This window comes from Lissotriton vulgaris, chromosome 1_1 (genome assembly GCF_964263255.1).
Source record: "Lissotriton vulgaris chromosome 1_1, aLisVul1.2, whole genome shotgun sequence".
In the NCBI taxonomy this organism is placed as follows: domain Eukaryota; kingdom Metazoa; phylum Chordata; class Amphibia; order Caudata; family Salamandridae; genus Lissotriton; species Lissotriton vulgaris.
In genome coordinates this window covers 2,000,602,491-2,000,627,867 of record NC_141685.1, presented here as the reverse complement: position 1 = coordinate 2,000,627,867, position 25,377 = coordinate 2,000,602,491, and the positions used below count along the sequence as shown (strand labels likewise).

The 25,377-nt window shown below is 48.8% G+C and overlaps 1 protein-coding gene across 11 annotated transcripts in view; it reads right to left on the bottom strand.

The window, feature by feature from the left end:
• UPF2 (UPF2 regulator of nonsense mediated mRNA decay) overlaps positions 1 to 25,377 on the bottom strand; it is a 1,606,401-nt gene that overhangs the window by 638,158 nt on the left and 942,866 nt on the right. For all 11 annotated transcript variants that reach the window (XM_086919968.1, XM_086919955.1, XM_086919976.1 and 8 more), the window contains one exon: positions 17,112 to 17,387. In XM_086919968.1, the coding sequence (XP_086776094.1) occupies positions 17,112 to 17,387 (276 nt within the window). The remainder of the gene's footprint in view (positions 1 to 17,111; positions 17,388 to 25,377) is intronic.

Genomic DNA, 25,377 nt, shown 5'->3' with positions numbered 1-25,377 from the left:
ACCTTTTCCCAATGTAGTCCAATCTTCTTTCTTCCTTATCAGGAGGAGCTGATAAAGGGGCTGAAGGATTCCTGGAGTTTTTCTGGGGCGCCTGCGTTACTACTGATTCCGGTTTGGGATGTCCCGTCAAACGAGCCAGTGCAGTATCAGGCGCTCTATACTTCTTATTCAACAGAGGAATCACTGTAGATACCGAGGCGGGGGTTTGCATGAGCTTAACCCCCTGGATCCATAGATAATCGATCATAGGTATTGACCTAACAGCTTTTTTGATAGGTTCTTTGAAGTCATACAAGAAGCAGTCTTGTTCTTGAGAGACCATGGCAGCGTTGAACAGCTCTCTCAACCACATTATGGAACCCTCCAATGTCGCCTGGTGGTGAATCCGCGGGCGCAGGCACTGGAGATGCGGGAGAGGGAATGACGTAGTCATCCAGTCATCATGCACAGATTGAATACCCTGCAGTTCACCCTCTTCTTGCTGGTCTTCCTCTTCTCCTTCTTCATCAGAAGTTGTAGGATGTGATACATCAACTCTCTCTGGTTAAATATTTAAGGGTGGAGGCCGTGGTCTTGGAGACAGAGTTACTGTGGCAGGCGGAGGAGCCGGAGACTCTGGAAACCTCTGTTTATAATCCTGAATGAGGTATCGCAAATCCATAACTAAGGATGCTGGAAGACAAACCATAGGAGTAGGTGGCTGATGATATACCTCCTCCTGATCTTCCTCCTCATCTGAACTCTGACACTTCACTTTGAGCGCCGAAGCTTTACCTGCTGTCGACGATGGGGTCGTAGTCGTCGACGATAATGACGACGTAGATAATGACGACGTAGAAACTGTCGACAATTCGACAAAAATGGTTCAGCACACCATACAATGTACAATGACAGTATCAATGAGGTCAATAATATCAGTAAGCCATGGTGTATTCTTTTCTTGCTTTATTTCAAATCTTCACATACAAGTAGTAGTGGCTACTTGTATGTGAAGATTTGAAATAAAGCAAAAAAAGAATACACCATGGCTTACTGATATTATTGACCTCATTGATACTGTCATTGTACATTGTATGGTGTGCTGAACCATTTTTGTCGAATTGTATACAGTGCCTTTGGCATTGACTCTGGAGGCCTAGGGGTATATGGCCTCAGGTTCTTGGCACCCACGGATATAACCAGACCAAGATTTATTAGATTGAGTGCAGTCAAGTGTCTTACCCTGTACCCCTGTTCTAGCATCACAAAGTAGAAAATGTCGACGTGGAAACATAAGAAGCTGCAGACACGGTTTTCTTCGACAATGAAGATGTCGTAGACGATATCGTCGTCGACGATGTGTAAGGTGTGAACTTCCTTAACAGAAGTTGTCTTAGCCAGAACTTCTGAAGACTTTTTCAATGTCTTCTTTTGAAGAGGAGCCGTAGGGCTAGGGGAAGCCACCCTAGGTCTCTTCAGAGATAATTTTGAAGAACCTTCACTCTCCTCAGAGGAATCTAGGTGGTTTCCTTCAGCCTCTGTAGCCAAATTAAGAGGCGCCCTTCACGGTCCTTGAGGATTTTAGTGGAAAAGGTACGACATATCTTGCAGTCCTTAGCAGAATTGTCCGGATACAGGCAATACAGGCAGTCTTTTTTTGCTGGTCATCAATATGTAGCTTTTTCTTTCCACAAGAACCACAGGATCTAAAAAGACCCTTTTTTGGTGCGTCAGCCATACTCTCAAATAGTCACTGAAGAAATAGGAGAAAAATGTCCCAAAACACTGGAAACCAGTTGTTAAGAAACAAACCTGAGCAGAGCTCAGAGGAGTCTCCCTTAGCACAACGTGCAGTAGAAAATCTGAGGGACTGAGGCTCCTTCCAGGAGGGTTCTAGAGGGAGGTGGCAGCTGATTGGCTCTTTTCTAGAGTTTGGTCATTTTTACAAAAAAAAGGACAGGGATATGTTAGTAATGTGAGTCCTATTTCTTTATATGTCTATAGGACATTACTTTATTTATATACCGGGGTCTCCCATTCCGACGACGGGGAATGATTCAGGCATGGGAATCTATGAAAGACACCCATAATACTGGATAATGAACACGTTTCTTTCATACACCTCAGGAACTTGGGCAACTCCATTCTCACAAATTTATGCAAGCGAACTCTGTCATAATAGACCCTGTGTAGGATCGTAAATTGGATGAGTCTTCGCCTCGACTTAATCACCACCTTCCTTCGGTGGGTTCATCAAGGCCGCCTCCCAGGCTGTGTCATCTATGCCACATACCTTACTATCCCACTTTTATTTCAGTTTCTTCAAAGAGTTATGCATATTGTTGTTAATTGTCTTATAGGTCCAGTGAACCGATTTAGCCTCCAATTCCCTTGGAAGCAGTCTACTTTTTTAGAGATGCGAACTCAGGAATGTCATTAGTATCTAGTCCCTCCGCATACGAGGCATGTCTGAGTTGTATAAATTTGAAGTATTGTGTGCCATTAAGCTGGTAGTCTTGTTGAATGGAGCTAAAATAAACTAGGTCCCCTTCCTCAAGGAGATTACCCAACCTGGAGAGCCCAATAAGGTTGCTTGCTCCAAACTCTCTTAGTTTCCTGATTTCCTTCAATCTCAACCCAACCCAAAAATGGGTCTCACGGGAGACCATCTCATGCACTCTCTTACATATTTACATTCCTTGATCGATGTCTGAGTTGCCGGCAGCAGATTTCTCATACTCTTTCCTCCGCATAAGTAGCATGGGTAGGGCCTTGGATGTAACTGGTGTATTTTCCAATATATAGGTGGGATGTCTCCGGGTGAATAGCCCCAGTTGTTGACAACTATCAAGTGTGCCGGCCTGTAGTATGTTGGGAACACTGTATTGGTTGCTATGCTGTGTCTGCAGTGCCACTCCAGGGTGCCCCTTCGTTCCACAGCAGTTTTCTGACTTCTCCCTCTACCTTGGTGAAAATCTAATCAGGGATTTTGTGGCAAGTATTCTGGAGGGCATATCATGATTTTGGCAAGGTTTTAAACAGAGCCACCCTCCCTAGTAGCAGTAGTGGCAATATCCTCCACTTGTCCACATCCCCAACAAAGCCTGCCAGTACTCTCTGGAGATTTAGATCCCAGCTGAGCTTCCCGCCTGAGGTCAAATATATTCACAGGTACAGGAACCCCCACCCTATCTATACATAGCCTCCCAACAGAACATCTAACGAGTACAGGTCTCCTCCTACTGGGCAAAGGCTTGCTTGCCCAAATTTATTGTGTATCCTGCTTGGGCACCATATTCTTGAAAGACCCCCAACACTCTCGGCAGTGCTTTGCTTGGGCGGGTGACAAAGGAGGGTGTCATCTGCACAGAGCGAGATCTTCTCAAACTCCATTGTGGACTCCTCATTGCGGAAGCCTGTAATATTTGATGTGCACAGACTATGCAAGCCAACATTTCCAGTATGAGGGGGAATACAGGGCAGCCCTGTCTTGTATCCCGCCCAAAAGGGAATTCCACTGATAAGATCCCATTTACTCTGACTGCAGCCACTGGATTCCTATTTAGCAAACCTATTCAGGCCAGGAACTTGCGACCGAAAACAAATCTCTTCAGGGCCTGCGTCAAAAAATGGCCAGTGTACTGAACTGAATGCCTTCTTGACGTCTAGGGAAAAGAATATGTGGAGATTTCTTATCGGATGAACGTCCGCCAGCTAATTGTTGAGCCTACAGAAATTAAATCTGGTCTTTCTGTTTGTCATAAATCCGGATTGTTCCTTGTGGATCGGGGGGATATAAGTGCAATTAGCCATGTGGCTAAGACCGTTGACAGTATCTTTGTCTCTATGTTACGGAGTGAGCTTGGGTGATAAGAACTGCTATTTGTGGCTGGTTTCCCTGGCTTATGAATGAAACTAAATGAAATGAAATTCGGTTTTCTATAGCGCACTCCTACCCGAAGGCCTTGTAGCGCTTAGACCGGGCGAGCAGAAACAACAACCAGGCTGTACTGATAAGTGAAACAGAAAAGTTTTCAGAAGTTTCCGAAACTTTTGTAGATCAGATTCGCTGTGCAGAGTGGATGGCAAAGAATTCCAAAAGAAGGCAGCATTCCATGAGAAGGAGCGACCTCCCCATCTAGCTCTTTGAACTTTCCGTGAGATTGCAAGAAAGGCTGTGCTAGAGCGCAGATTTCTGGAGGGATGGAATGGAGTCAGTAAAGAACGAATCATAGCAGGGCATAAGTGCTACACAGCTTTATGGGCTATGCACATCGCCCTAAATCGAATCCAGGCTAGGATTGGCAGCCAGCGGAGCTTCTTCAAAGCAGCTGACCCAGACTGTCTCCGAGGCAGCTCCAAAAGTAAACGGGCCCCAAAGTTCTGAGGTCACCTGCAGTTTTTTTACGGTGGCCATCGGTGCATCCAGATACAGGGCATTCCCGGGGTCTAGGCGGGACAAGATAAGAGCCTGAAAAGGGGGAAGGGGCAGAATTTTTCTCAACAACCTCATCAGGCCGAAACAGGTGGCGGAGAGCTTGATAGCTTGATGATTGAAACAAAGAGTGCTATCCAGCCACACTCGGAGACTCTTAATCTGATCTTTAGGCACCGGCATAGTGCCCATACAGGTCGGCCAGCCCAAAGCTGCTCTGGGTGACGGGGACTTACCGAGGAACATCAGTTCTGTCTTTTCCCCGTTTCACTTTAGATGAGAAAGTGCCATCCAGTCGGCTACTGCTTCTAGGCAGCTGCCTAAAGTGCTGGATGATCCCTCAGGGTGGTTGAAAGCAGCCACCAGTTGGGTATCATCTGCATAGGTGACAATTTTGATGCCGAAGGGAAGCACTGTCCCAGCTAAAGGCTCCATATAGATATTAAAAAGGTTGGGGCTCAGGGAAGATCCCTGAGGGAGCCCGCAGCTAAGGGGCCATAGTTTGGATTGAGTAGCACCCTCCGAGACCTGAAGCACAAGTTACTACTTGTGTAACGATACATCTGTAAGAGACATTAGTTAGTGATAGATTCCTTACCTTAGAATATCCCCAGGCGTCAGACTGGATCCGGAAACTTTTGCGTAGAAGTACCCTTGCGCGTCGGTAGGCGTCGTCTGCGGCTCCGCGACCGGCGTCGTGGGCGCCGTGTTGACGTCGTCGGAGTACTTAGACGCCGCCTCCGCGTGCTGACGTCAGTTCTTAGACACAGCTTTTCCGTGCCAGAAACGCAGAGCTATGCCAAAAACCAACACTGGTGCCATGAAACTAGGGCCCTAAAAGGGGATGACCTTAACCCTAGATATCAGTTCGCAGAACAGGGAGGATGGGTGGGTCGGTAAGGAATCTATCACTAACTAAGGTCTCTTACAGATATATCGTTACACAAGTAGTAACTTGTGCATCTGAAAGACACGTTGGTGATAGATTCCTTACCTTAGAATAGATACCCCAGCAATACCAAACCCATGGTGGTGGGTCTGCGAACCAATAATCACACCAGAAAGTCCTGGAGGACAGAACGGCCAAAGAAGCCATCCCTCCGGACTTGACTGTCCAGGCAATAATGTCTTGCAAACGTGTGCAGCGAGGCCCATGTAGCCGCCTGGCAAATGTCCTGCAAGGGCACATCTCTCGGCCCAAAGCAGTCGTAGTCGCTGTGGCTCGAGTGGAATGAGCCCTCAGCCAACCAGGGGGTTCCTTCTTTGCCAAGGAGTAACACGCCTGGATACACAAGATGATCCACCGCAAGATGGTCCGCTTGTGCACCGCTTTCGCCTTCTTAGCGCCCACGTAACCAACAAAGAGTTGGTCATCCACCCGGAACTGGCATGTGCCGTCCAGATAGAACGAGAGCGCACGTTTTGGGTCCAGACGGTGGAGCTTCTCTTCCTCTCTCAAGGGATGCGGAGGCGGAAAGAAGGTGGGCAAGGTGATAGATTGCCGAATGTGGAAGGCCGTGACTACCTTGGGTAGGAAAGAGGGCCTTGTCCGCAACACAACTTTGTCCGGATGGACTGAAAGGAAAGGAGGTTTACAGGATAGAGCCTGGAGCACACTCACTGTCCTGGCAGAGGTGATGGCTACCAGGAAGGCTGTCTTCAAAGTGAGAAGGCGAAGAGGACAGTTGTGAAGTGGCTCAAAGGAAGCGCACATCAGAAATGTAAGAACCAAGTTCAAGTCCCACTGAGGCATCACAAAGGGAACAGGAGGGAACGTATGTGTGATGCCTTTCTGGAATCGATTAACGATAGGGGACTTGAACAAAGAGGGTTGATCAGGCAGCCTCAAAAAGGCTGAAAGAGCAGAGAGGTAGCCCTTGATAGTGCCCAGAGCAGAGCCCTGCTGGGCAAGAGAAAGAAGAAAGAGAAGAACCTCAGAAAGAGGGGCAGAAAGGGGATCCACAGCCTTTGCTGTGCACCATGCCACAAATCTGTTCCACCTGCAGGCGTATACCGACTTTGTGGAGGGACACCTGGCTGCCAGAATGATGTTACAGACTTCAGGAGGGAAGTCGAATGGCCTCAACTGTCGCCGCTCAATCTCCAAGCATGGAGGTGGAGACTGGACAGGTTCGGGTGGAGGACCGTCCCCTGCTGCTGCGACAGAAGGTCCTACTGAAGAGGCAGACGAACCGGAGGATCGACTGACATACTGAGTAGCTCAGGATACCAATACCTTTGTGCCCAGTCTCGAGCCACAAGGATGACTTGTGCCCGGTCGCGCCTGATCTTCAGCACTCTGGGCAGAAGTGGTATAGGCGGAAAGGCGTACAACAGACCGCAACTCCACTCGCGACGAAAAGCGTCTCCGAGCGAGTGCCGCCTTGGAAATTCCAACGCGCAGAACTGATGACATAGCGCATTCTCTTCGGTGGCGAATAGATCTAACCAAGGCTCTCCCCACTGCAGAAAGAGACCTTGCGCCACGTCCGAGTTCAGACGCCATTCGTGATCCATCATGCACCGGCGGCTGAGTTCGTCCGCCCTGGCATTCAGAGAACCTGCCAGGTGTTAAACCACCAGAGTCACGCCCTGATATTCCAGCCATTGCCAGAGGCGCAGAGCCTCCTGACAGAGGGTCCACGACCCCACCCCGCCCTGTTTGTTGCAGTACCACATGGCGGTGGTGTTGTCCGTGAACACCTGCACTACACTCCCTCGGACAGAGGGGAGGAATGCCTTCAGTGCTAGACGAATCGCCCCAGCTCCAAAAGGTTGATATGGAGCCGGGACTCCGCCGGAGACCAGAGGCCTCTGATCTCCGCCTTTCCCATGTGGCCTCCCCAGCCCTGGAGGGACGCGTCCGTCACAACTACGTGCTCCGGTTGGGGAAAGAGAGAGAGAGAGAGATCGGCCGCTGACCCAATCGCGGTCTGTGAGCCACCACTGCAGCTGTCTCACAGTGCCCTCCGAGATCAGGACATGGTCGGACTGGTTGCCCTGATGCTGGGCCCACTGAAACTTCAGGTCCCACTGCAGAGTCCGCATCCGCCACCGGGCGTGATGCACCAGAAGGATGCAGTAAGCCATCAGCCCCAGAAGCCGCAGCGGCGGCATGACCGAAACTCGGGATAAAGGCTGGAAGATTGGAATCAGAGCCTGTATATCCCGAACCCGCTGTTCGGGTGGGTAAACCCGAAACTGCGCCGAGTCGAGAACCGCTCCGATGAAAAGGAGCTTCTGAGAAGGGCACAGGTGTGACTTTGGCACATTGATGGAGACCCCCAGCTGGTGCAAGAGGTCTGCCGTTGTCTGGAGGTGGTTGACGACTGTCTGGGGCGAGCCCGCCTTAAACAACCAGTCGTTAAGGTAGGGGAAGACTGAAACCCCTAACCTGCGCAGATGAGCTGCGACCACCGCCATCACCTTCGTGAATACCCGTGGGGCGCTGGTAAGGCAGGAGGGGAGCACGGTAAACTGAAAGTGCTCGTGGCCTACCGTGAACCGCAGGTAACGCCGGTGGGCCGGCAGGACGGGGATGTGGAAATACGCGTCCTGCAAGTCTAACGCTACCATCCAGTCTCCTGGGTCCAGGGCAGCTAAGACCTGAGCCAGAGTCAGCATCTTGAACTTCTCGTCCTGGAAAAAGCCGTTGACGTTCCGTAGGTCCAAGATAGGGCGTAGGCCCCCTTTGCCCTTCTTGGGTACCAGAAAGTAGAGGGAGTAGCAACCGGGTCCTACTTCTGGTCCAGGAACGCGCTCGATGGCCCCCTTGGCCAAGAGGGCTGAAACTTCCTCCTGCAGAAGCCGCAAGTGATCCCCGATACGCGGTGGTGTTAAGGTGGCATGGCTTGAGGGGTCGTCTCGAAGGGGAGGGTGTAGCCCCTCCGGACGATCTGCAGCACCCACCTGTCCGAAGTGACAGTGCGCCAGTGAGAGTGGTGATGGCGAACCCTGCCCCCCACTGGCGTCACATGGGCAGAGAAGCACGTACTAGGAGGGTTTAGAAGCGGATGCTGCGGGGGAAGGTGTTGACTGGCCTCGCTGTTGTCCCCGACCGCCTCCAAGGCGATTTCCACGGCCGCCACCGCGCTGGATCTTAGTCTGCGGCGAGTGGCTGATGGCACGTGTGGGGGCGCCACTTCCTTGGCCACGAAAGGAGCGAAAGGCACCCGTTTGCTGGCGCGGGCCGAGAGGCCCAAGGACTTGGCCTTAGCCCTGGAGTCAATAAAGCGCTCAAGCGAGTGGTCAGCCTTGTCGCCAAAAAGGCGACGGCCATCGAACGGCATGTACATCAGAGTGTTCTGGACATCTGCCGAAAAGTTGGAGGACCTCAACCAGGCGTGACGTCTCACCGCCACCGTCGTTGCCATCGCTCTGCCTAGCGAGTCGGTGGTATCCAGCCCACACCGGATAGAATACTTGGCTGCATCTCGGCCCTCCACAAGGGCTTGGCCGAGTTTGGCCCGTACCTCCAACGGGCACTCTGGCAGCACTTCCGCCACCGTCTCCCACAGAGAGTGGGTGTAACGGCCCAAAGTGCCAGCACTTCCGCCACCGTCTCCCACAGAGAGTGGGTGTAACGGCCCAAGAGGCATGCGGTGTTGGAAGACCGCAGTCCCAAACTAAGGGAGAAGAATATTTTCTTTCCATAATTCTCACACCTCTTGGATTCCCTGTCCGGCTGGGCCGACGGGAATGCGATCTGGGAATTGGAGGCCTGGATGACCAGACTCTCGAGGGTGGGGTGGGTGGACAGGAAACATGGGTCGCCCGGGGCCAGGCGGTGGTGTCTGGCCACGTTCCTATCTACGGGCGAACCCGTAGCGGGCCTGGACCAGGTGCCCATAAGAACGTCGGTCAAGGCCTCATTAAAGGGCAGCAGAGGCTCGGCCGAGCTTGACTGCGGTTTAAGGACCTCAGTGAGGAGGTTAGTCCTCACGGCCGCGACGGGGAGCTCAAGGCCCAAGGCCTTGGCAGCCCTCATCAACACCACACTATAGGTTGCCCCCTCCTCCGAAGCCACGGTAGGAGAGGAGACAAAATCAGTGTCTGGAGAGGTGTCCAGGCCACTGGCCTCCCCAAGGTCTCCTGCCCAGTCCTCTTGAGACTGACACTCCTTGGTCAGAGGGTCCTCAGACCCCTCCCAATCCTCCTCATCACCCATCTCCTGATACTCAGGGTTTTCAATCAATGGGGCCGGTTCGTAGAAGTGAAAATCTCCGGGCCCGAAGGCGACGGCGGCGTCGGGGCCGAAGCCCCCGACCCGCTAGGGGCCCCAGACGGGTCCGCTGGGCCCGAAGGTGCCGCGGAGCCCTTCGGAGGAGAAAGGGACCTCATGGCCATGAGGAAGCGCTCAATCTTCTCCAGCGTCGTGTCTCGCCCAGGGACCGGACGGTGTGGGGCGGAACGAGACACCCGCGACTCCGAAGGAGCCGCGTGGGCGGTGTCACCCGAACCCCCGGCCACGTCGCGCGAGCGTTGGGGGGAGTCAGATGAGCGATGACGCCTCTTCGACTTCTTGTGCTTCTTACCTGACGACGACTTCGACCCGGAGGAGTGGTGCCGACTCCCGGAGCTGTGGTGGCTCCGTCCCCGCGACCTGTCCCTCGACTTCCCGTGGGACCGGGACCTCATGCGGCGCGGGGCCAACTGCCGGAGTTCGAGTCGCCTGCGGGACCGCTCCCGCCTGGCTTTCGAAGAGAGGGCCCGGCAGTCGGAGCAGGCCTTGTCGTCGTGGTCGACGCCTAGACAAGTTAGGCACAGGTGGTGAGGATCCGTGACCGACAACGTGCGGTCGCAATCCTCGCAGTGCTTGAAACCGGGCATCCCTACGGCACCGATCGGAGTCGCAAGACTTTGAGAAGGATCAAAAATGATCTCAAAAAGTTTGTCAAAAATTCACTGGGGTTACTGCTTTTTCCAGATCCGCGCTGGCTGGCGCGGAAAAAAGAAGAACTGACGTCAGCACGCGGAGGCGGCGTCTAAGTACTCCAACGACGTCATCACGGCGCCCACGACACCGACGACGGAAGCGGAGCTGCAGACGACGCCTACCGACACGCAAGGGTACTGCTACGCAAAAGTTTCCGGATCCAGTCTGACGCCTGGGGATATTCTAAGGTAAGGAATCTATCACTAACGTGTCTCTTTCAGATAAAATTTGTCTTTCAGAAAGGATTGCAGCCAGGTAAAAGCCAGACCTGTCACCCCAAGATGTTTTAGTCGGGAGAGCAAGATGTTGTGATCCACAGTGTCGAAGGCGGCACTGAGGTCCAGCAAAATAATTGCTTAAGTGCCGCCTTGGTACAAATACCTCTGAGCGCCCTCTGTCACTACCAAGAGGGCTGCTACCGTCCCAAGCTTAGGACAGAAACCTGCTTGAGAATAATGGAGTAGATTGTTAGACTCCAGGTAGTGAACCAAGATGGTATTGATATGTTTCTCAAGCAGCTTGCCCAACCATGGAAGGAGAGAGATCGGACGAAAATTGACCATGATGGAAGGATCCAGATTGGGTTTCTTAAATAATGCTCTGACATGGGCACATTTTCACGCCAACGGCACCTTTCCTGAATGATGGAGCGTTTAGAGCATTCAGAATCACTAGCCGGATTACATCAGACTAGCATAAGATGGCGCGGAGAGGCTGAATCAGTCGGACAACCAGATGATACTCGACATTAGAGTGTACAATAGTACCTCGTCAAGCAGAGGGAACTCCATTACAGGCCACTGTGTAATCAGAGAACTACTCTCAGCACCAAGAGGAACGGATTTACCCTGAGAAGAAGTAAAAGAATGGGAAAATAGCAGAATGTTTTTATGGAAATATTCAGCTTGCTTGTCACAACGATTTTGGGCCTTTTTAGGATCAGGGGGTTGTTGTGGGACGTTATTGAGAGATGTGGCAATCCGGAAAATCTCCCTAGGCGAATTGGCGGCCGCGCTAATCCTGGCCTCATAGAATACAGATTGCGCAGTTTTAATTTCCGCCTTATAATCCCTGATAGCTTCTCTGTAAGCGTTTCTACTGTCAGCTTCTGGAGCCTGCCTCCAACTCCTAGTTTCCTACACATTTGTTTCAATTCCCTCAGTTTGGAAGTGTACCAAGGTGACACTTTGGATTTGATTTTTTTATATGAGTTTTTCAAAGGGATTAAAAATTCTAGCGCGGTCTGTATCCAAGCTTCAAAATTACTGTTGGCCTTAACAGGGTCTAAACCAGACAAAGGAGTGTTGGCAGTCAATGAGGTTGACCACTGGCTGACAGAAAGATTCGGCCATTCCCTTCCCAACAGTGGAGCCGGACTCTGCAACACGGGGAAAGCCAAAGTTTCTCATTCCAGAGGAACAAGTAGGTGATCAGTCCATGGGAGGGGGATTGGGGGACTCACATGGAGTTTCAGGTCAATGATAAACACAACATCTAAAAGATGCCCCTTGATGATGTGTGTGGGTGCAAAGACCTTCTGAACAATTCGAAGAGCTGCTAAATTAGACAGAAGATCCCTTGCTTGGTGATCAGAGGGGTCATCCAGAAGTATGTTCAAATCTCCGAGAACTGTGAAATTCACTGGAGATAGTCTACCGTCCCTTGTTGCTGAGTTAGCACTATCAAGAAACTGGCCCATCGGTCCTGGTGGCCGATAAAGTAACAGGCCAGAAAAGGTGACCGTGGGTGAAATTTCAAGTGCAAAGCTCATACTTTCGCAGTCGGGTATTTCCGCAGTTGAAGAGCGACAACGGAAATAATTCTTAAAGATTATCTCTAAGCCCCCACCTCTGCCAGTTTTCCGATCTGCTCTGTGTAATGAGTACCCTAGCTGTAAAATCTGAGTAATGGCTGGGTCAGCCTCATCCCGCAACCATGTTTCAGACAGAAAAAGAGCATCAGGATTAAGATTTTCCAAAAGAAGTAAAAGTTCATCAGAATGCTTAATAAGGGAACAGCAATTCAGAATTTTTTTTTTTATTGGGGGCAGAGACCCCTGGGCAGCCTTAATGTCAGGTTTGAGTTCGAAGTCACAGTGGGGACAATTTGAAACATTGTTAACGGGGCACATAGAGTGAAGGCACATATCACCAGGGGCCGCCCTTAGATTCCACAATGTCTGTGAATTATAGCTATAGCGGATGGTCTTAATATTGTCAAAATAACCAGGGATCCTGGCCCCTGGTCCCGGACGGGCGCAGACAGGCTTGCCTTTGGCGCGCCTTCGGCCTTATGTATTACCACTATTGTGGCACTGCGGAGGTGTGGTGGCAATGTTCCCTCATTTAGTGCCTCAATGTACATTTTGAGTACATGGGGTCCTAGGATGTTTTGTTGTCAATGAAAGTCACGCTGTGTTTTCCATGTTGTCATCTGGATTTGTGATGTGTCGGATGAAACACAGTTTTTAATCTAAGCCTTGTATTATGAACACCTCGCCATGGCCAACTGTGCAACTGACATGGAATGCTGTGTATTCTTCTCCTTTTAATTACAGGTTGCCTAATTTACCTAATGGACATTTCCCTAGGACAAAGCCAGTGGTAGGTAGCAGCGCACCTTACCACACACTTGCAGATAGTTTTTTCATTTATTTTTCACGGTCATGAAGAATCGCCATTGATCAGTGCATGACTAGTTTAGGGCGAAAAACGTCGACCATCTGGGAGTAGAGTATGCAATTTGTCACATTAAGAACTAAACAAGCTACCCCCTCCCTTATTTTACTCAGGCAGGGTCCCTCACAGAATAAAGCCTTAGCAAACAGGATTCTCTCACCTGTTTTAACATCACAAATACACATCTACCCTCAACTAGGCCCCTCATTCCCACTGTACCCTTACAGCAAGGAACAAAAGATCTCCAATAAAGAGCCCCTTTAAGGGTGCCCGTCCGGCATTGCAGTGCCGGCCCGAGGAAGAGCAGGCTCAAATGATGATGCATGACACCTAGCTTGCTGGGTGTGTGAGAGCACTAGTTCCGAAAGGAGGAATTCCCCTCCTTGACCTCCTGTAATATATTTTAAACAAGGTCAAGGTGCACCACTTCAGAATTTGCAATAACTGATAACTTTGATAAGGTTAACAGCAATGATCACATTAGTTGTTACTTGTGTTCTTTAAGAGTTCTTTTATTGAGTTCAGTTGAAAGTGAAAAAACACACACAGGAGCTACAGCCGACGCGTTTCGTCCTCTTGGGACTTCTTCAGGGCAAAGTGAAAGATAAGATAGTGTCCTTATATCTTCTCCCGTGGTTATTAGGGTGCGTAGATATATCTGTGACGTTTTATTTTGCTCTAAGGGGCATCCTGTTGAACAAATAGTTCTCTGTGGAGGAATCTCGTCTGTCCGAGCCGTTCTTATTATTAGGCGGTATATATCTATTTGTAGTCTTGTTCTGCCAAAGCTCTCTTAGAAAGGTATTTCAATATTGTACATGTAATTCTCATCTAAATATGGATGATGGTCCAAATAGAGCTGGAACCAGGGTAGTAGATATTGGATGTAGGTTCTGTCTGACTATCAATTGTTGTTAACTTGTTGTAAGGGAAATGTATATTAATCCTCCTGCTTGGGCACTCTTAATAAAGTATAAATTGAGGCGTTTTAGTCCCGTTGGGATCTAACCAGGACTACTGGATCTGAAAGGGGGGTGTTTTCCTAGCCAGTATTGATGCTTCCGGGAACCCATGGTAAATCCGGTATGGGCCAGCATGGTGTAGGCCCCTCTGCCTAAGAATAGGCATTGGGAGCCCATCAAGTAGGTCTCTTGAAACAAGACCACATCTGGCTTTAGAAGCATATGATAGGTGGCACCAGCCTCCTCTTTACTTTATTACCTAGCCTGTTCACATTCCAGGTCATTATGGAGCTCCTCCCATCTTTATGTCAAGGCATTGTCTAACCGCACTCTAGGATGGATTCCACATCTACCTCCTTGCTTGAGCCTATTCCATGCCTTATACTACAATACAATCCACTTCAAAAAACCACAAAAGATCCCAAGTAACTGGACTCCCTCCCTCGCCTACGCCCATCTACCCACATGTCAACAAAACAACTACTTTGCAGGTCGGGCCTGAGAGTTCTGTTTTTCCCCAACCCTCGTATTCTCTAAATTATATCAGAAAAGTCACCAGTCTATTGATTCTGACACCCCAGCTATCACTCACACACAGTACACACTTGAGGGCGAAAAAAGGAAAGCAGTTGAGGCCCTCTCTCACTGGTCTGGTCCGTCCCTTATGTGGCCCCCTCACAGGCCCCTTTCTCTACGCTCCTCCTCCCAAGCATCCCTTAGGTCCCTTCTTCCACCTCCCTCAGGATTGAGCATTCTCAGTGTCTTTGTGTTCAGTGTCTCTCTGGCCAGCGTTCGGTGTTAATGTGAGTTATGGCTGAATACATCCTCTACCGTTCCCCCTTGATGTCTCCCTTCCTCTCCATCGTTGGCTCCCCTGTCGTCGTATGTCCTCTTCATAGTCTCAGGATCTTACAATGATTGCCCTGTTTCCATTTAGCCACCCCAGGGATAGGCCCTAGCCCCTTCATAATTGGTTTCACTTCTTTTTCGCCAAAGACCAGAGTTAGGGCCTGGACCCCAGTCTATTCCTCTGCAAGTGTATTTTTGCTATGTTCTGCGGTGGCTTGCGCTGTGGTCTCTCCTCTAGCCAGCTCCAGGACTCTTCTGGTGAGGCTAAAAAAGTTTAATTGTAAATTACTTTCAATTTAGTGGTAAAAGGCAATTTTTATTGTAGTTGTAATGAGCGGAGCTTGCCTTTCACTGCGTCGAATGTCCGTCTCTGTTTCTGTACTTCACAGGAGTAATCCAAGGAAATCCTAATGGTGAAATTTTCGAACTTGATTCCCCCTAGCGGACTCGCTTCCCTAAGGATCAGGTCTCTATCTTGAAAATTCAGTAAGAGGGTAATGATGGCTCGCAAGGGCTTCCTAGAGGCGGTCAGGCCGCGAGAGTCCTATGTGCTCTCTCTATCACAAAACAGTTGGAGAAGTTCTCATCTGTAAAGGTAGACCAGAGCCACTGTCTGAGACAACCAACCATGTTGGCCACTCCTACTCCCTCAGGAAACCCACCAATCTTGGGTTGTTTCGTCTTGCTTAGCTCTCTGTATCCTCAACCAGCCAGAGTACATCTTTGGTTACTGCTTGCAGTTCTTTGACGTCTTTTGACATGGACTGTGTCGCATTCACCAATTCGGACACTCTTACCTCTGCTTATGTCACTCGGTCAGCCACACTGTGGAGAGCTTGTCTTAACAGTGACACTTCCGATCTAACTTCCCCAATCCTGGTCTCCAGTTCTGTTCTAGACAACTGGATTCACTCAAGAGAGCAGCATTGTTGGGCAATGTGGGTGGTAGCTCTGATGTACTTTCCACCATTCTGGTATATTTGTCTATTTTACCTTCATGGGGCGGTTTCGAATCTTTGTCTTTTGCCATTGCGAAGTGTCGGTCTCCACCCCACTATCTCTTCGACTAATGGACTTTAATATCATCCGGTATAGTGACCTGCAATTGCTGGTAGCAGTCTTCTCTATTCATGCCGGTTTCGCATCTAGGGAAACGCAATAGTGATGCAGCACGATCTGGGCCTGCCTGTGGGTGCCTAACTTCTAGTCGCAGGGTCGACTTTATGTGATGGCAACCTGGGAGCCAGATCTGTATGCTTCAGCCAGTATTGTTCCCTTTCATGATTTTATCTCATGGCGCCGCCTTATCACTTTACCTTTCTACCCTACTTGCCTCCGGGTCTCTGTTGACAATTGCTGTTTTGGGGATTCCGGAGGAAGGGGTCCTCGCTTTGCCCCCACACTATTTTGTTCTGCCACTTTCAAACAGCGGTAAATATGGAATTTGCTTGAGCGTCATGCGTTGTGATTAGGGGTGCTGGGGGGCAATATCCACGGTGGACATCGCAGTGAGCATCTACCCCCCCCCCTCAATAAGGGGTTGCTTTGCTCCTGCTTACTCACCCTTCACAATTGCCTTGTTTCTCAGGGGTCCCGGTCAGCTCCTCCATATCAGCTTTGTGTAACTGGACAGATTCTAAATTTTATCTGCGATTTGGTTGGGGTAGGGTGAGGGCAGGGAGTACACATACTCGTGATCTATAGACCCCAGCTTGAGACCACTGCCTTGGTCATCCTCACTCTTTCTGTCCATCTAGGCATCTCACACCTCTCCCATGACGCTGATCCGCATCTTGGCAAGTTGGGAGGCGGGTGTGTGTGTGTGGGGTGGTGATTGGGTTCCGACCCTTTGGAGTGTTTCTGTCCCATCAACCCAATACCTATTGCATACATTATGGGTTGAGACCACTCCGGACCGACGCCAATATGCGCTCTGACCTGCTGGGCAAACCGGGAGAGGGGGATGCTATAGCCTAGCTAATGAATTCTGAAACATTAAACTCTTAAGAAGAAAACTTAATATAACAGGAAAAACATGTACATTGGTGTAAAGTGTGCATGAATGAATAATAAGGCAATGTCATAATGAGACGTAGTTAATTGTCAAAAATACAAAGCTGATTTAAAGAAGCAAAATAATTGACTGTCTAATTGAATAGGACATCTGAATTTTATTTCCCAAACTTTCAGGTTTCATATTGGACTAATTATAAAATTTCATGTATTCAGACTAATCAACGAGAAAAACTTTTTCTTTTACAATAAGTCCATACCTGAAAATACACCAGGAAGCAATCTAGTTTTCTTTTGCTGGAACCCCTGTCGAAGTACTGCCCACATGTATCAAGAATGGTGCAGACTAGTCTGATTCGGAAAAGGTGTTCCGGAGGATCAAGTATGCTAGGTCCGCCATCAGAATTCACACCAAATGAAATAAATGAGTACAGAGTTCTGAATATAACTGCAGACTCCACCATTCTGTAATTATACAGTTCACCTAAGAACTTAGCACTACTGATACGTCGCTGGTTGAATTTTGGTTGGTTAACCTAAAAGGGGAAAAAAAGTATGCATCAACTCAAACAAAGATCATATTGGACACTTTCAAGATCGGAAACATTCAGTGGGATTGAGTTAACAAAAATAATCCTTTCAGTAATTGTAGTTCTGATGTACACAGCATCTTTACAGCAGATTCTTTCTCTTGAATTACAGTGCTGGGATTGAAAAGTCCTCCATATAGTAAGGGACGTGCACCCATGACCGGAGGGCTCCAATTGTACTGATGTATGGACCTCTAATGGGTTTTTTTGTCATAAGGACACACAGTGTCTATGCAACAACATAGGCCTTTGTCACAGATTGCGGCCCTCTTGGACCGTGAGGGTCACCCAAAACACTACCTTCACAGTGGTGTAAGGCTACTGTCTTTATCAGGAGTTCAGCACCACAAGTGCGGTAGTGGCAGCATACAATGTAGTGATCTGCAGGAGTGAAGAACAAGTTACTTACTTTTAGTAATAGTGTATCTGAAAAAAGACATAAGTTAGTCGTAGATTCCCTTTCTTAGAATTACCCCCAGGCATTAGACTGGATCCAGAGAATTTTTTCTTAGCAGTACCCCTGTGCGTCGGTGAGGCACTGGTCGACTCCATGTCGGTCGTCGGGATGAAGTTGTGGTGCCTAATAAGACGCCGCTCCTGCGAACTGATGTCAGTTCTTTTTCTGCGGCAGCGTCGCGCAGATCCGTAGAAAGGTACCCCTTATTCACTTTTTAACGTTTTGTTGACTTCTTTGACTCCTGGTGCGTGAGGAATGTCCCAACGACGGACTAGGTTCAAGTCTTGCGACTCCTGTCACTAGCTGATGTTTTTGACGTATCCGCACCTCGATAGTCGGGCTGTATGAGGAAAGGAAGCTCCACCATTTCTGCCTGTGAGTAGGAATAAAGCCAAGGCTTATTAGTCTGCCTGGTAGTTGAGGTGACTTTAGCCATAGAATACCAGACCAACTGACCTGTGGCACCACCGCAAGCCTGCTTGCCAAGACCAGTGTGCCCTGTGAAGAAGATGAGAGTACTGGAAGTGGAGAGTATTAGAAGGGGCAAGGTCCAGTGAAGAATACTATTGAGTGGAACCCCTTAGCAAAGTGTGAGGAGATGACTGCTGCACTAATCTGCGCAGTACCGACTAGGACGCTTGTTGACCTCCTGAGGCGGATGCCGGGAGCACCTTTACCTCGCGCTATTTTTAACAAAATCTTGTGTGTTGTTTTTAATTCACTGTGACTGGCTGCACTTACCCTTCCCTTTCCTCCTCACTTCGTTCCCCCGTGCAGCCGATTAGGTGCTGCTACAGGGACTGCGAGGGGAACCGCCATCTTGGGAGTAGCCCGAGTTGCCGCTGTAGCCTTCCTGTCAATCTCCAGCTCAGCTTGTATATAATGTGCATCCCCTCCCGGCCGCGCAGCGAACGCGCGCAGCGGTCGCGCCGATGGCCGCCGAAGGCGCGCCAAACGCAAGCCCGTCTGCGCCGGACCGGCCTAGGGGCTAGCCCCCCTGTCCCTTTACCTACACATTCCAGGGAGACTCTGCTAAATCTACAAAAATCCGCTTGTCCTCTTTGCCCAGCTACCATCTCTTATTTAAAAGATCTGGGCATCTTCCAAATTCCGTCCTGCTCCCTGAGACCCTCGCTTCAAGCTTCTTATCGGCATGGACAATGTAAGCCTGCACTGACTGAAACTCTAAGGCTAAATATCTTTTATCTGAACACCAGATCCCTAGTAAAACATCAACTCGACATTTTCCTCCTCCTTACCTTCCAAAAACCTGATATTTCACTTCTCACGGAAACCTGGCTTAACACTGAATCATCCCCAGATATCATAGCAGCACTCCCGGATAATTATTACATCCTACAGGTAGATCGTGACTCAGGGAAAGTAGGGGGTGGAGTAGCTGCTATAATTAACAAAAGCTACACATTTTCCAAAATGTCGTCTTTCGACCTCACCGCAGTTGAAAATCTAGTTATTAAGCACGACTCTAGTTCAGGATCACTCCTGTGTGTATTGATATATAGACCCCCAGAATATGCCACTATTTCTCTGTGTGACCAACTGCCCACTTTGGTCACCAATTACAGTAACATCTTATTAATTGGTGACTTCAACCTTTGGTTTAATAGTGAGCTTGGTGGCCTGTCGGCCAGTGAACTTACAGAGCTCCTCACAGGGCTTAATTTTAGTCATCACATCAACACCGCCACCCATTCTAAAGGGCATATACTTGATCAGGTCTGGAGTATGAACCTCTGTATCTCCCCCCCGCCCCCCTTATTTTCCCCATGTATTTGGTCTGACCATTTTTTGATCCAATTTAACATCTCCATCCCTGAGACTAAAACAAATACAATCACCAAGGAGGGTTTTATCAGAAAATGGGGCTCTCTGGATACTTCAGCCTTTCTGGAAAATTTAGAGAACACCATACCCCTCCACAACACTGACCTAAATGAGACCGTGGCCAACATTTCCAACTGGCTTGCTCCCGCAAGCGACATTTATGCCCCACGGAAAAAAATCAAAACTATCCGTCAATCTGACGCTCACAAATGGTTCTCCCCTGATCTCAAGGCTAAAAAATTGTTTGTTTGCCAAAAAGAGCGAGCATGGAGAAGATCTTATGATCCGCTCGAAAAGGCGCTTTACTTGGCCGCCTGCGCTGACTATATGAAGGCCATTCTTTCAGCCAAAGCTGCCTTCTTCTCTAACATAATCGAGCAGTTTAATAACAACTCTAAGGATATTTTTTCCATCGTCAATAAACTTTCGAACCCGGGTAGAACCCAGCCGAAGCCTGTGGTTACTCAGGATTTCTGCAATACCCTCAATCAATATTTTTTGGATAAATTGTGACTAAAATATATCATCCCTGTCACTACACCCGCCCCCTCTGAGCATACACATGTCACGAATACTCATTCGCTGGATCACTTGCCTTCCCTGGATGTCTCTTGCTTACTTACCCTTCTGAATAGGGTAAAGTCTGGATCCCCTCGAGATTGTTGCCCACCTTATATCTTAAAAAATGTATTTGCTACTTTTCCATCTCTTACTCTAGGTCTCATCAACACATCGTTAACTTTAGGTATGGTACCCAACTCGTTCAAGGAAGCAGTTGCGGTGCCACTCTTTAAAAAACCTAGAGCGGAACCCACCATTTAGCAAATTATAGGCCAATCCCCCTTCTTCCTTATCTTGCCAAGGTATTGGAAGCCCATGTTATTTCACACCTCTATAGTTTCATTGAACAAACCAACGTCCTGGATCCTGCTCAAGTCGGGTTTCGACCGGCTCACTCAACTGAGTCGGTTAACACGGCAGTTCTGGACTCCCTGCGTCACAATGCAGATATGGACATCGCTCAGGCATTGGTCCTACTCGATCTGTCGGCTGCGTGTGACACGGTCGACCATAATATTTTGCTCGACCGCGTCAGACTAGCCGGCATTTGTGGCTCAGCCCATGACTGGATCAGGTCATTTCTTAGTGATCGCTCGCAGGCAGTTGGTTTGCCCCCTTTTTCATCCCCTGCACTCCCTATCACCTGTGGGGTTCCCCAGGGTTCCTCACTCTCCCCTATTTTATTTAATATTTATCTGCTTCCCTTGATTCAGTCTCTCAAAACTTTTAAAGTCACCACTTTTAATTATGCAGATGATCTGCAACTCACTTTCACAATTAACAATTCATCTGATTCAATCTATTCATTTCAGAAAACCATGCTCCATATACGTCATTGGATGGATGGTAACCAATTGAAGTTAAATCCGGATAAAACGGAACTGGTCCTCTTTGGCAAAAGCCAGCTACTCTGGGGCCCACATTATTGGCCATCTGATTTAGGCCCCCCCCTACTCCATCCACCTCGGTCAAAAGTTTGGGGGTGCTTATCGACAGAGACTTATCATTGAAACCTCAAGTAAATTCGGTGGTAGCTACATGTTTCTTTCAGCTCTGTAAAATAAAAAAGATCAGTCGGATGATTACACAGCCAGCCTTGACCCAGGTGGTGATGGCCTTGGTGTTGTCTCATTTAGACTATGCCAACGCCACCTACCTGGGCGTCCCTGCGGCCCTCAGTAGGTATCTGCAGATGGCCCAAAATCAGGCTGCAAGACTTATATATCGCCTCCCGTGCTGGCAGTCAGTCAGACCGTTAATGAGGCAACTTCATTGGCTTCCTATCACACAGCGTGTTATTTTTAAAACTGCCTGTATGGCTTTTAAGACTCTGCATGCTCGTAGTCCAAAGTTCATTCAAGACCTCCTACCCAGATACAATCCTTCCCGCAGTCTACGTTCCGCTTCGCAAATTCTCCTTTCTGTCCCTCGGTTCAAGTTCCAACGCAAGAGCGGGTGAAGATTTGCCACCTTTGCTTCTAAATTGTTCAATTCCTTTCCCCTGAAAATCCGTTCCTCTACCACCCTCCTCTCGTTTAGAAGGCATCTCAAAACTTGGCTGTTTGTCCAGTCCATGGCCTAACTCTATTTTAGCCGTTCAATCTGCAGTCATACAGCTCCTGTTGGTCAGCGCCATGAAACCTCCGGGTGTGTGAGCGCTTTACAAAACATTGCTAAGATAAGATAAGATAATCCAGTTGTAACCTGTGTGCAGGGGAAGTATGCAACACTTATATACCAGAGGAGGGCCACAGTGAAGTGAGCTATGATCGCTGCTGCATTGCATGGGTCATCACTCATGTACAGTAGAAAGCCAGCTACACTGTATACCAGAGGGAGCTGCAGTGAAGAAACTCACTGTGCCGATTAGGTAGGAGCCCGTGTAGTGTGGAGAAATGATGATCTCCATATGCTGGAGGTGGTCACCAGGACCAAGAGGCGTTACCTGGTCAAGATCGTAATTGGAGAGAGGCCGCCGTGGTGACCCTAGGGGGACTGCACTGTAATGATTTCAAGCACCAGGACTTTCACTTCTCTCCTCAACCCAGCTTAAAGGAGCAGCAAGAACTCTGTGGCAGCTGCACGACCATATGAGGAACCTGAAGACCGCTGAGCGCAGCCCACCTAGGCTGCGTACAAAGAACTTACCGGAGACAGCCACTGAAGCTCTAGCGCAGGTGGTGGGGACGTGCTCAGACTCCACTCGCTCTGATTCCGATGGTGCAGGTAAGACTGTTTTTACTGCAGTTGGCTCAGGAGAACTTGTTTGCCAGACACTTTTGACTTTAATAAGAAGTTGGAGTGGGACTGATGAGACTCGGACTACTAGTGGGGCATGACATGAATGTTGCTTAGAGTGAACGGGGAATAACCACTACAGCCAGTGAGTATTTGACTGGACAATCATTTATTGCTGCTGGTACACATATTTTGAGCTGGCAGGTTGTATTCATCCCCCTTTGTCAACCATCCCCAAGAAGCCTTGGACTGATCAACCAGTGCTACTACTTTAGAGTCCAATACTGAAGGGGTACTTGGCTCGTTGCTCAGTTTTCATAGTAGGTCAGTCCTTGGACATTAAGAGTAAAAGGCCTCAACCCCCACATTGGGGCCAGAAACCTCTGCTTGCCCTATGGCCATCTGAACGGGGTTCCGATAAACAATCATATACAAAATGGCAACATGAATTCCTTTGCTAGTCTAGACAGTAATGCCCTGGTATGGTAGACAAAGATTTAATGTGCAGAGACAAGTAGTCAAGAATTCATACACCAGTGATTTCTCTGCATCACATACAAGGCGAAACAGTCCCTTCTGGTGCCACCATGACAGAACACATATCTATACCCACTGGGCAGTGGAGGGACCTACAGGCAGTGTCTATGTTTGTTTGTGGCAAACAGATCGATATTTGGCATTATCCAGATTTCAAAATATTTTTTCAGAACGGTTATCTAAATCTTCTACAGATGTTTCCTGATGGACTGAGATGAAAATTGATAAGCAAAAAAATGAAGTCAATTTGGGGCAGGTTATCTGAAAGGAGATGTATGTGCCTGCTCCGAGTTAGATCTGTGCATATCAACCTCAGCTTCTGCTAAAAAGGGGGTGGGGGCAGTGTTGTAGAGCTTCAAGCATCAATGCAACAGCCTTCAGTTCATTGGTATGCAGGTAAGCCTCTTAGGAGCTAGGCCTCCTCATATGTCTTACCCTACTTGTCTGGATGTACTGTGCCATGTGGACATTGGTCTGGGAATGGACTGTCAAGTAATAGACTGCCATTTTCACTAAAGAAGTATATACTGAGCGTTTGCTTCACAAACACTCGATTGTCACTGGATGGGAAACAACTGCCTTGTGAACCAACAACTTGCAAAGTGACCGCCTGCGCTTTCTCGCATAAAGACCCAGAACTATGCATGAGGCCTCATGTTAAACAGTCTAACTGTTTGGGTGAAACAATCCCTGGGATATCACACCACGGAGATATGTGTACAAAATCCGGACCTCCTCATAGTTAAATTGAGCAGGTCTGGCTATCGGGACCTGATCCTGTTCAACATATATGCACGTGGTTTGCCGGGCGGCCGTACGCCACCTTTGCTGGAGGCCCTGGACCCTATTCTAGCAGCCCTAGATAGAAATAGCGTTACTCTCCTTGCTGGGGACCTAAATTGTTGTTTTGAACCCTTACTAGACCCAGGGGACTGTTGGGGTTCAGCGGAGGATGCAGTATGGGCCATACCCGACCTGCTGTCCATTAAACCGGTACCCGCCACTGAGGCAGCGGTGAATTGGACGGCCTTTTGTCTAAATTATGGCTTTCGGGCCTGTAATGGTCGGACAAAATCTGACCAGGAAGCCAAATGCACATTTGATAATGGGTTAAGAAGAAGCCGCATTGATTATATCCTACTGAAAGTAGGAGACTGGCCCCTGTTGGTGGACATGGAGGTATCATCCCGTCCAGAAAGTGACCATAACCCTCTGACCCTGCAACTAGGGTTGCCAGGATTAGCGAGACTAGCAGGACCCGGTACCTCACAGACGGGGGACACCTATTTAACAAATGATAGGAAGAGGCTTAAATGGTCAAAAGTTGAGGAGGATGAGGCACTGAGGAATAAGATTTTCAGCGTGGTAAATAATACTTATAATGAAATGCTGACCCACGCCGAGCTGGGGGACAACTCTGAAATAGCTGTGCTTACTATTAATTTGCATAATCGCTGTTTTGACGATTTAAAATCTCTGCTTTCGCAACCTTGCCGGCAGGGAAACCACAAGGCATCTACCCGCCCCCAGAAATGGTACAACAAAAAATGCAGGGAAGCCCACACTGACTTGGTTAAAGCAGTCAAGTCTCGGAATATGGGCTTAGTGAAAGCGGCTAGACAGAACTATAGGAAAATACAGAGGGAAGCCAAACTGGAGTGGGAGGACAAGTATTGGCTAGATTTACTGGAAGCTTCCATGTCTAATAACCCCATTAAATTCTGGGAATTAGTTAAGTGGGGGAAGGACCCGGACGCACGTATTCCCTCAAACCATGTGCCCCCTAACGTGTGGGTGACTTTCTACTCAACTCAGTTTTGTGGCGAGGTTTCTATGCCTTCCAGTTTTTTGGAAACGACATACCAACCTACTACCCAAAGCGAGACAATCATCTTCACAGAAGGTGAGGTCGAGCTGGCACTAAATTGCACTATGCGAGGGAAAGCTCCAGGTATGGATCTTATACCTGCCGATCTATTTAAAGCCAACCCCGCCCTGTGGATACCATATATCATCAAGGTGGCAAATTCCATAGCCGCAGGTGCAAGAATACCTAAATCTTGGAGGGGGGCGGAGATCTTACCGATCTACAAAAAGGGCAGTAGGTCTGATCCGGGAAACTACCGCCCGATTAGTCTTATTGACTCTATGCAAAAACTTATTGCTCGCATGGTTTTGGGTAGGGTCCAAGGCTGGATCGAAACGGAGGACATTTTATCCCCCATGCAGGCGGGCTTCAGATCGGGAACAAGCACCATCGACCAGGTGTTCAGATTTTGTCTGATCTACTGGAAGGTG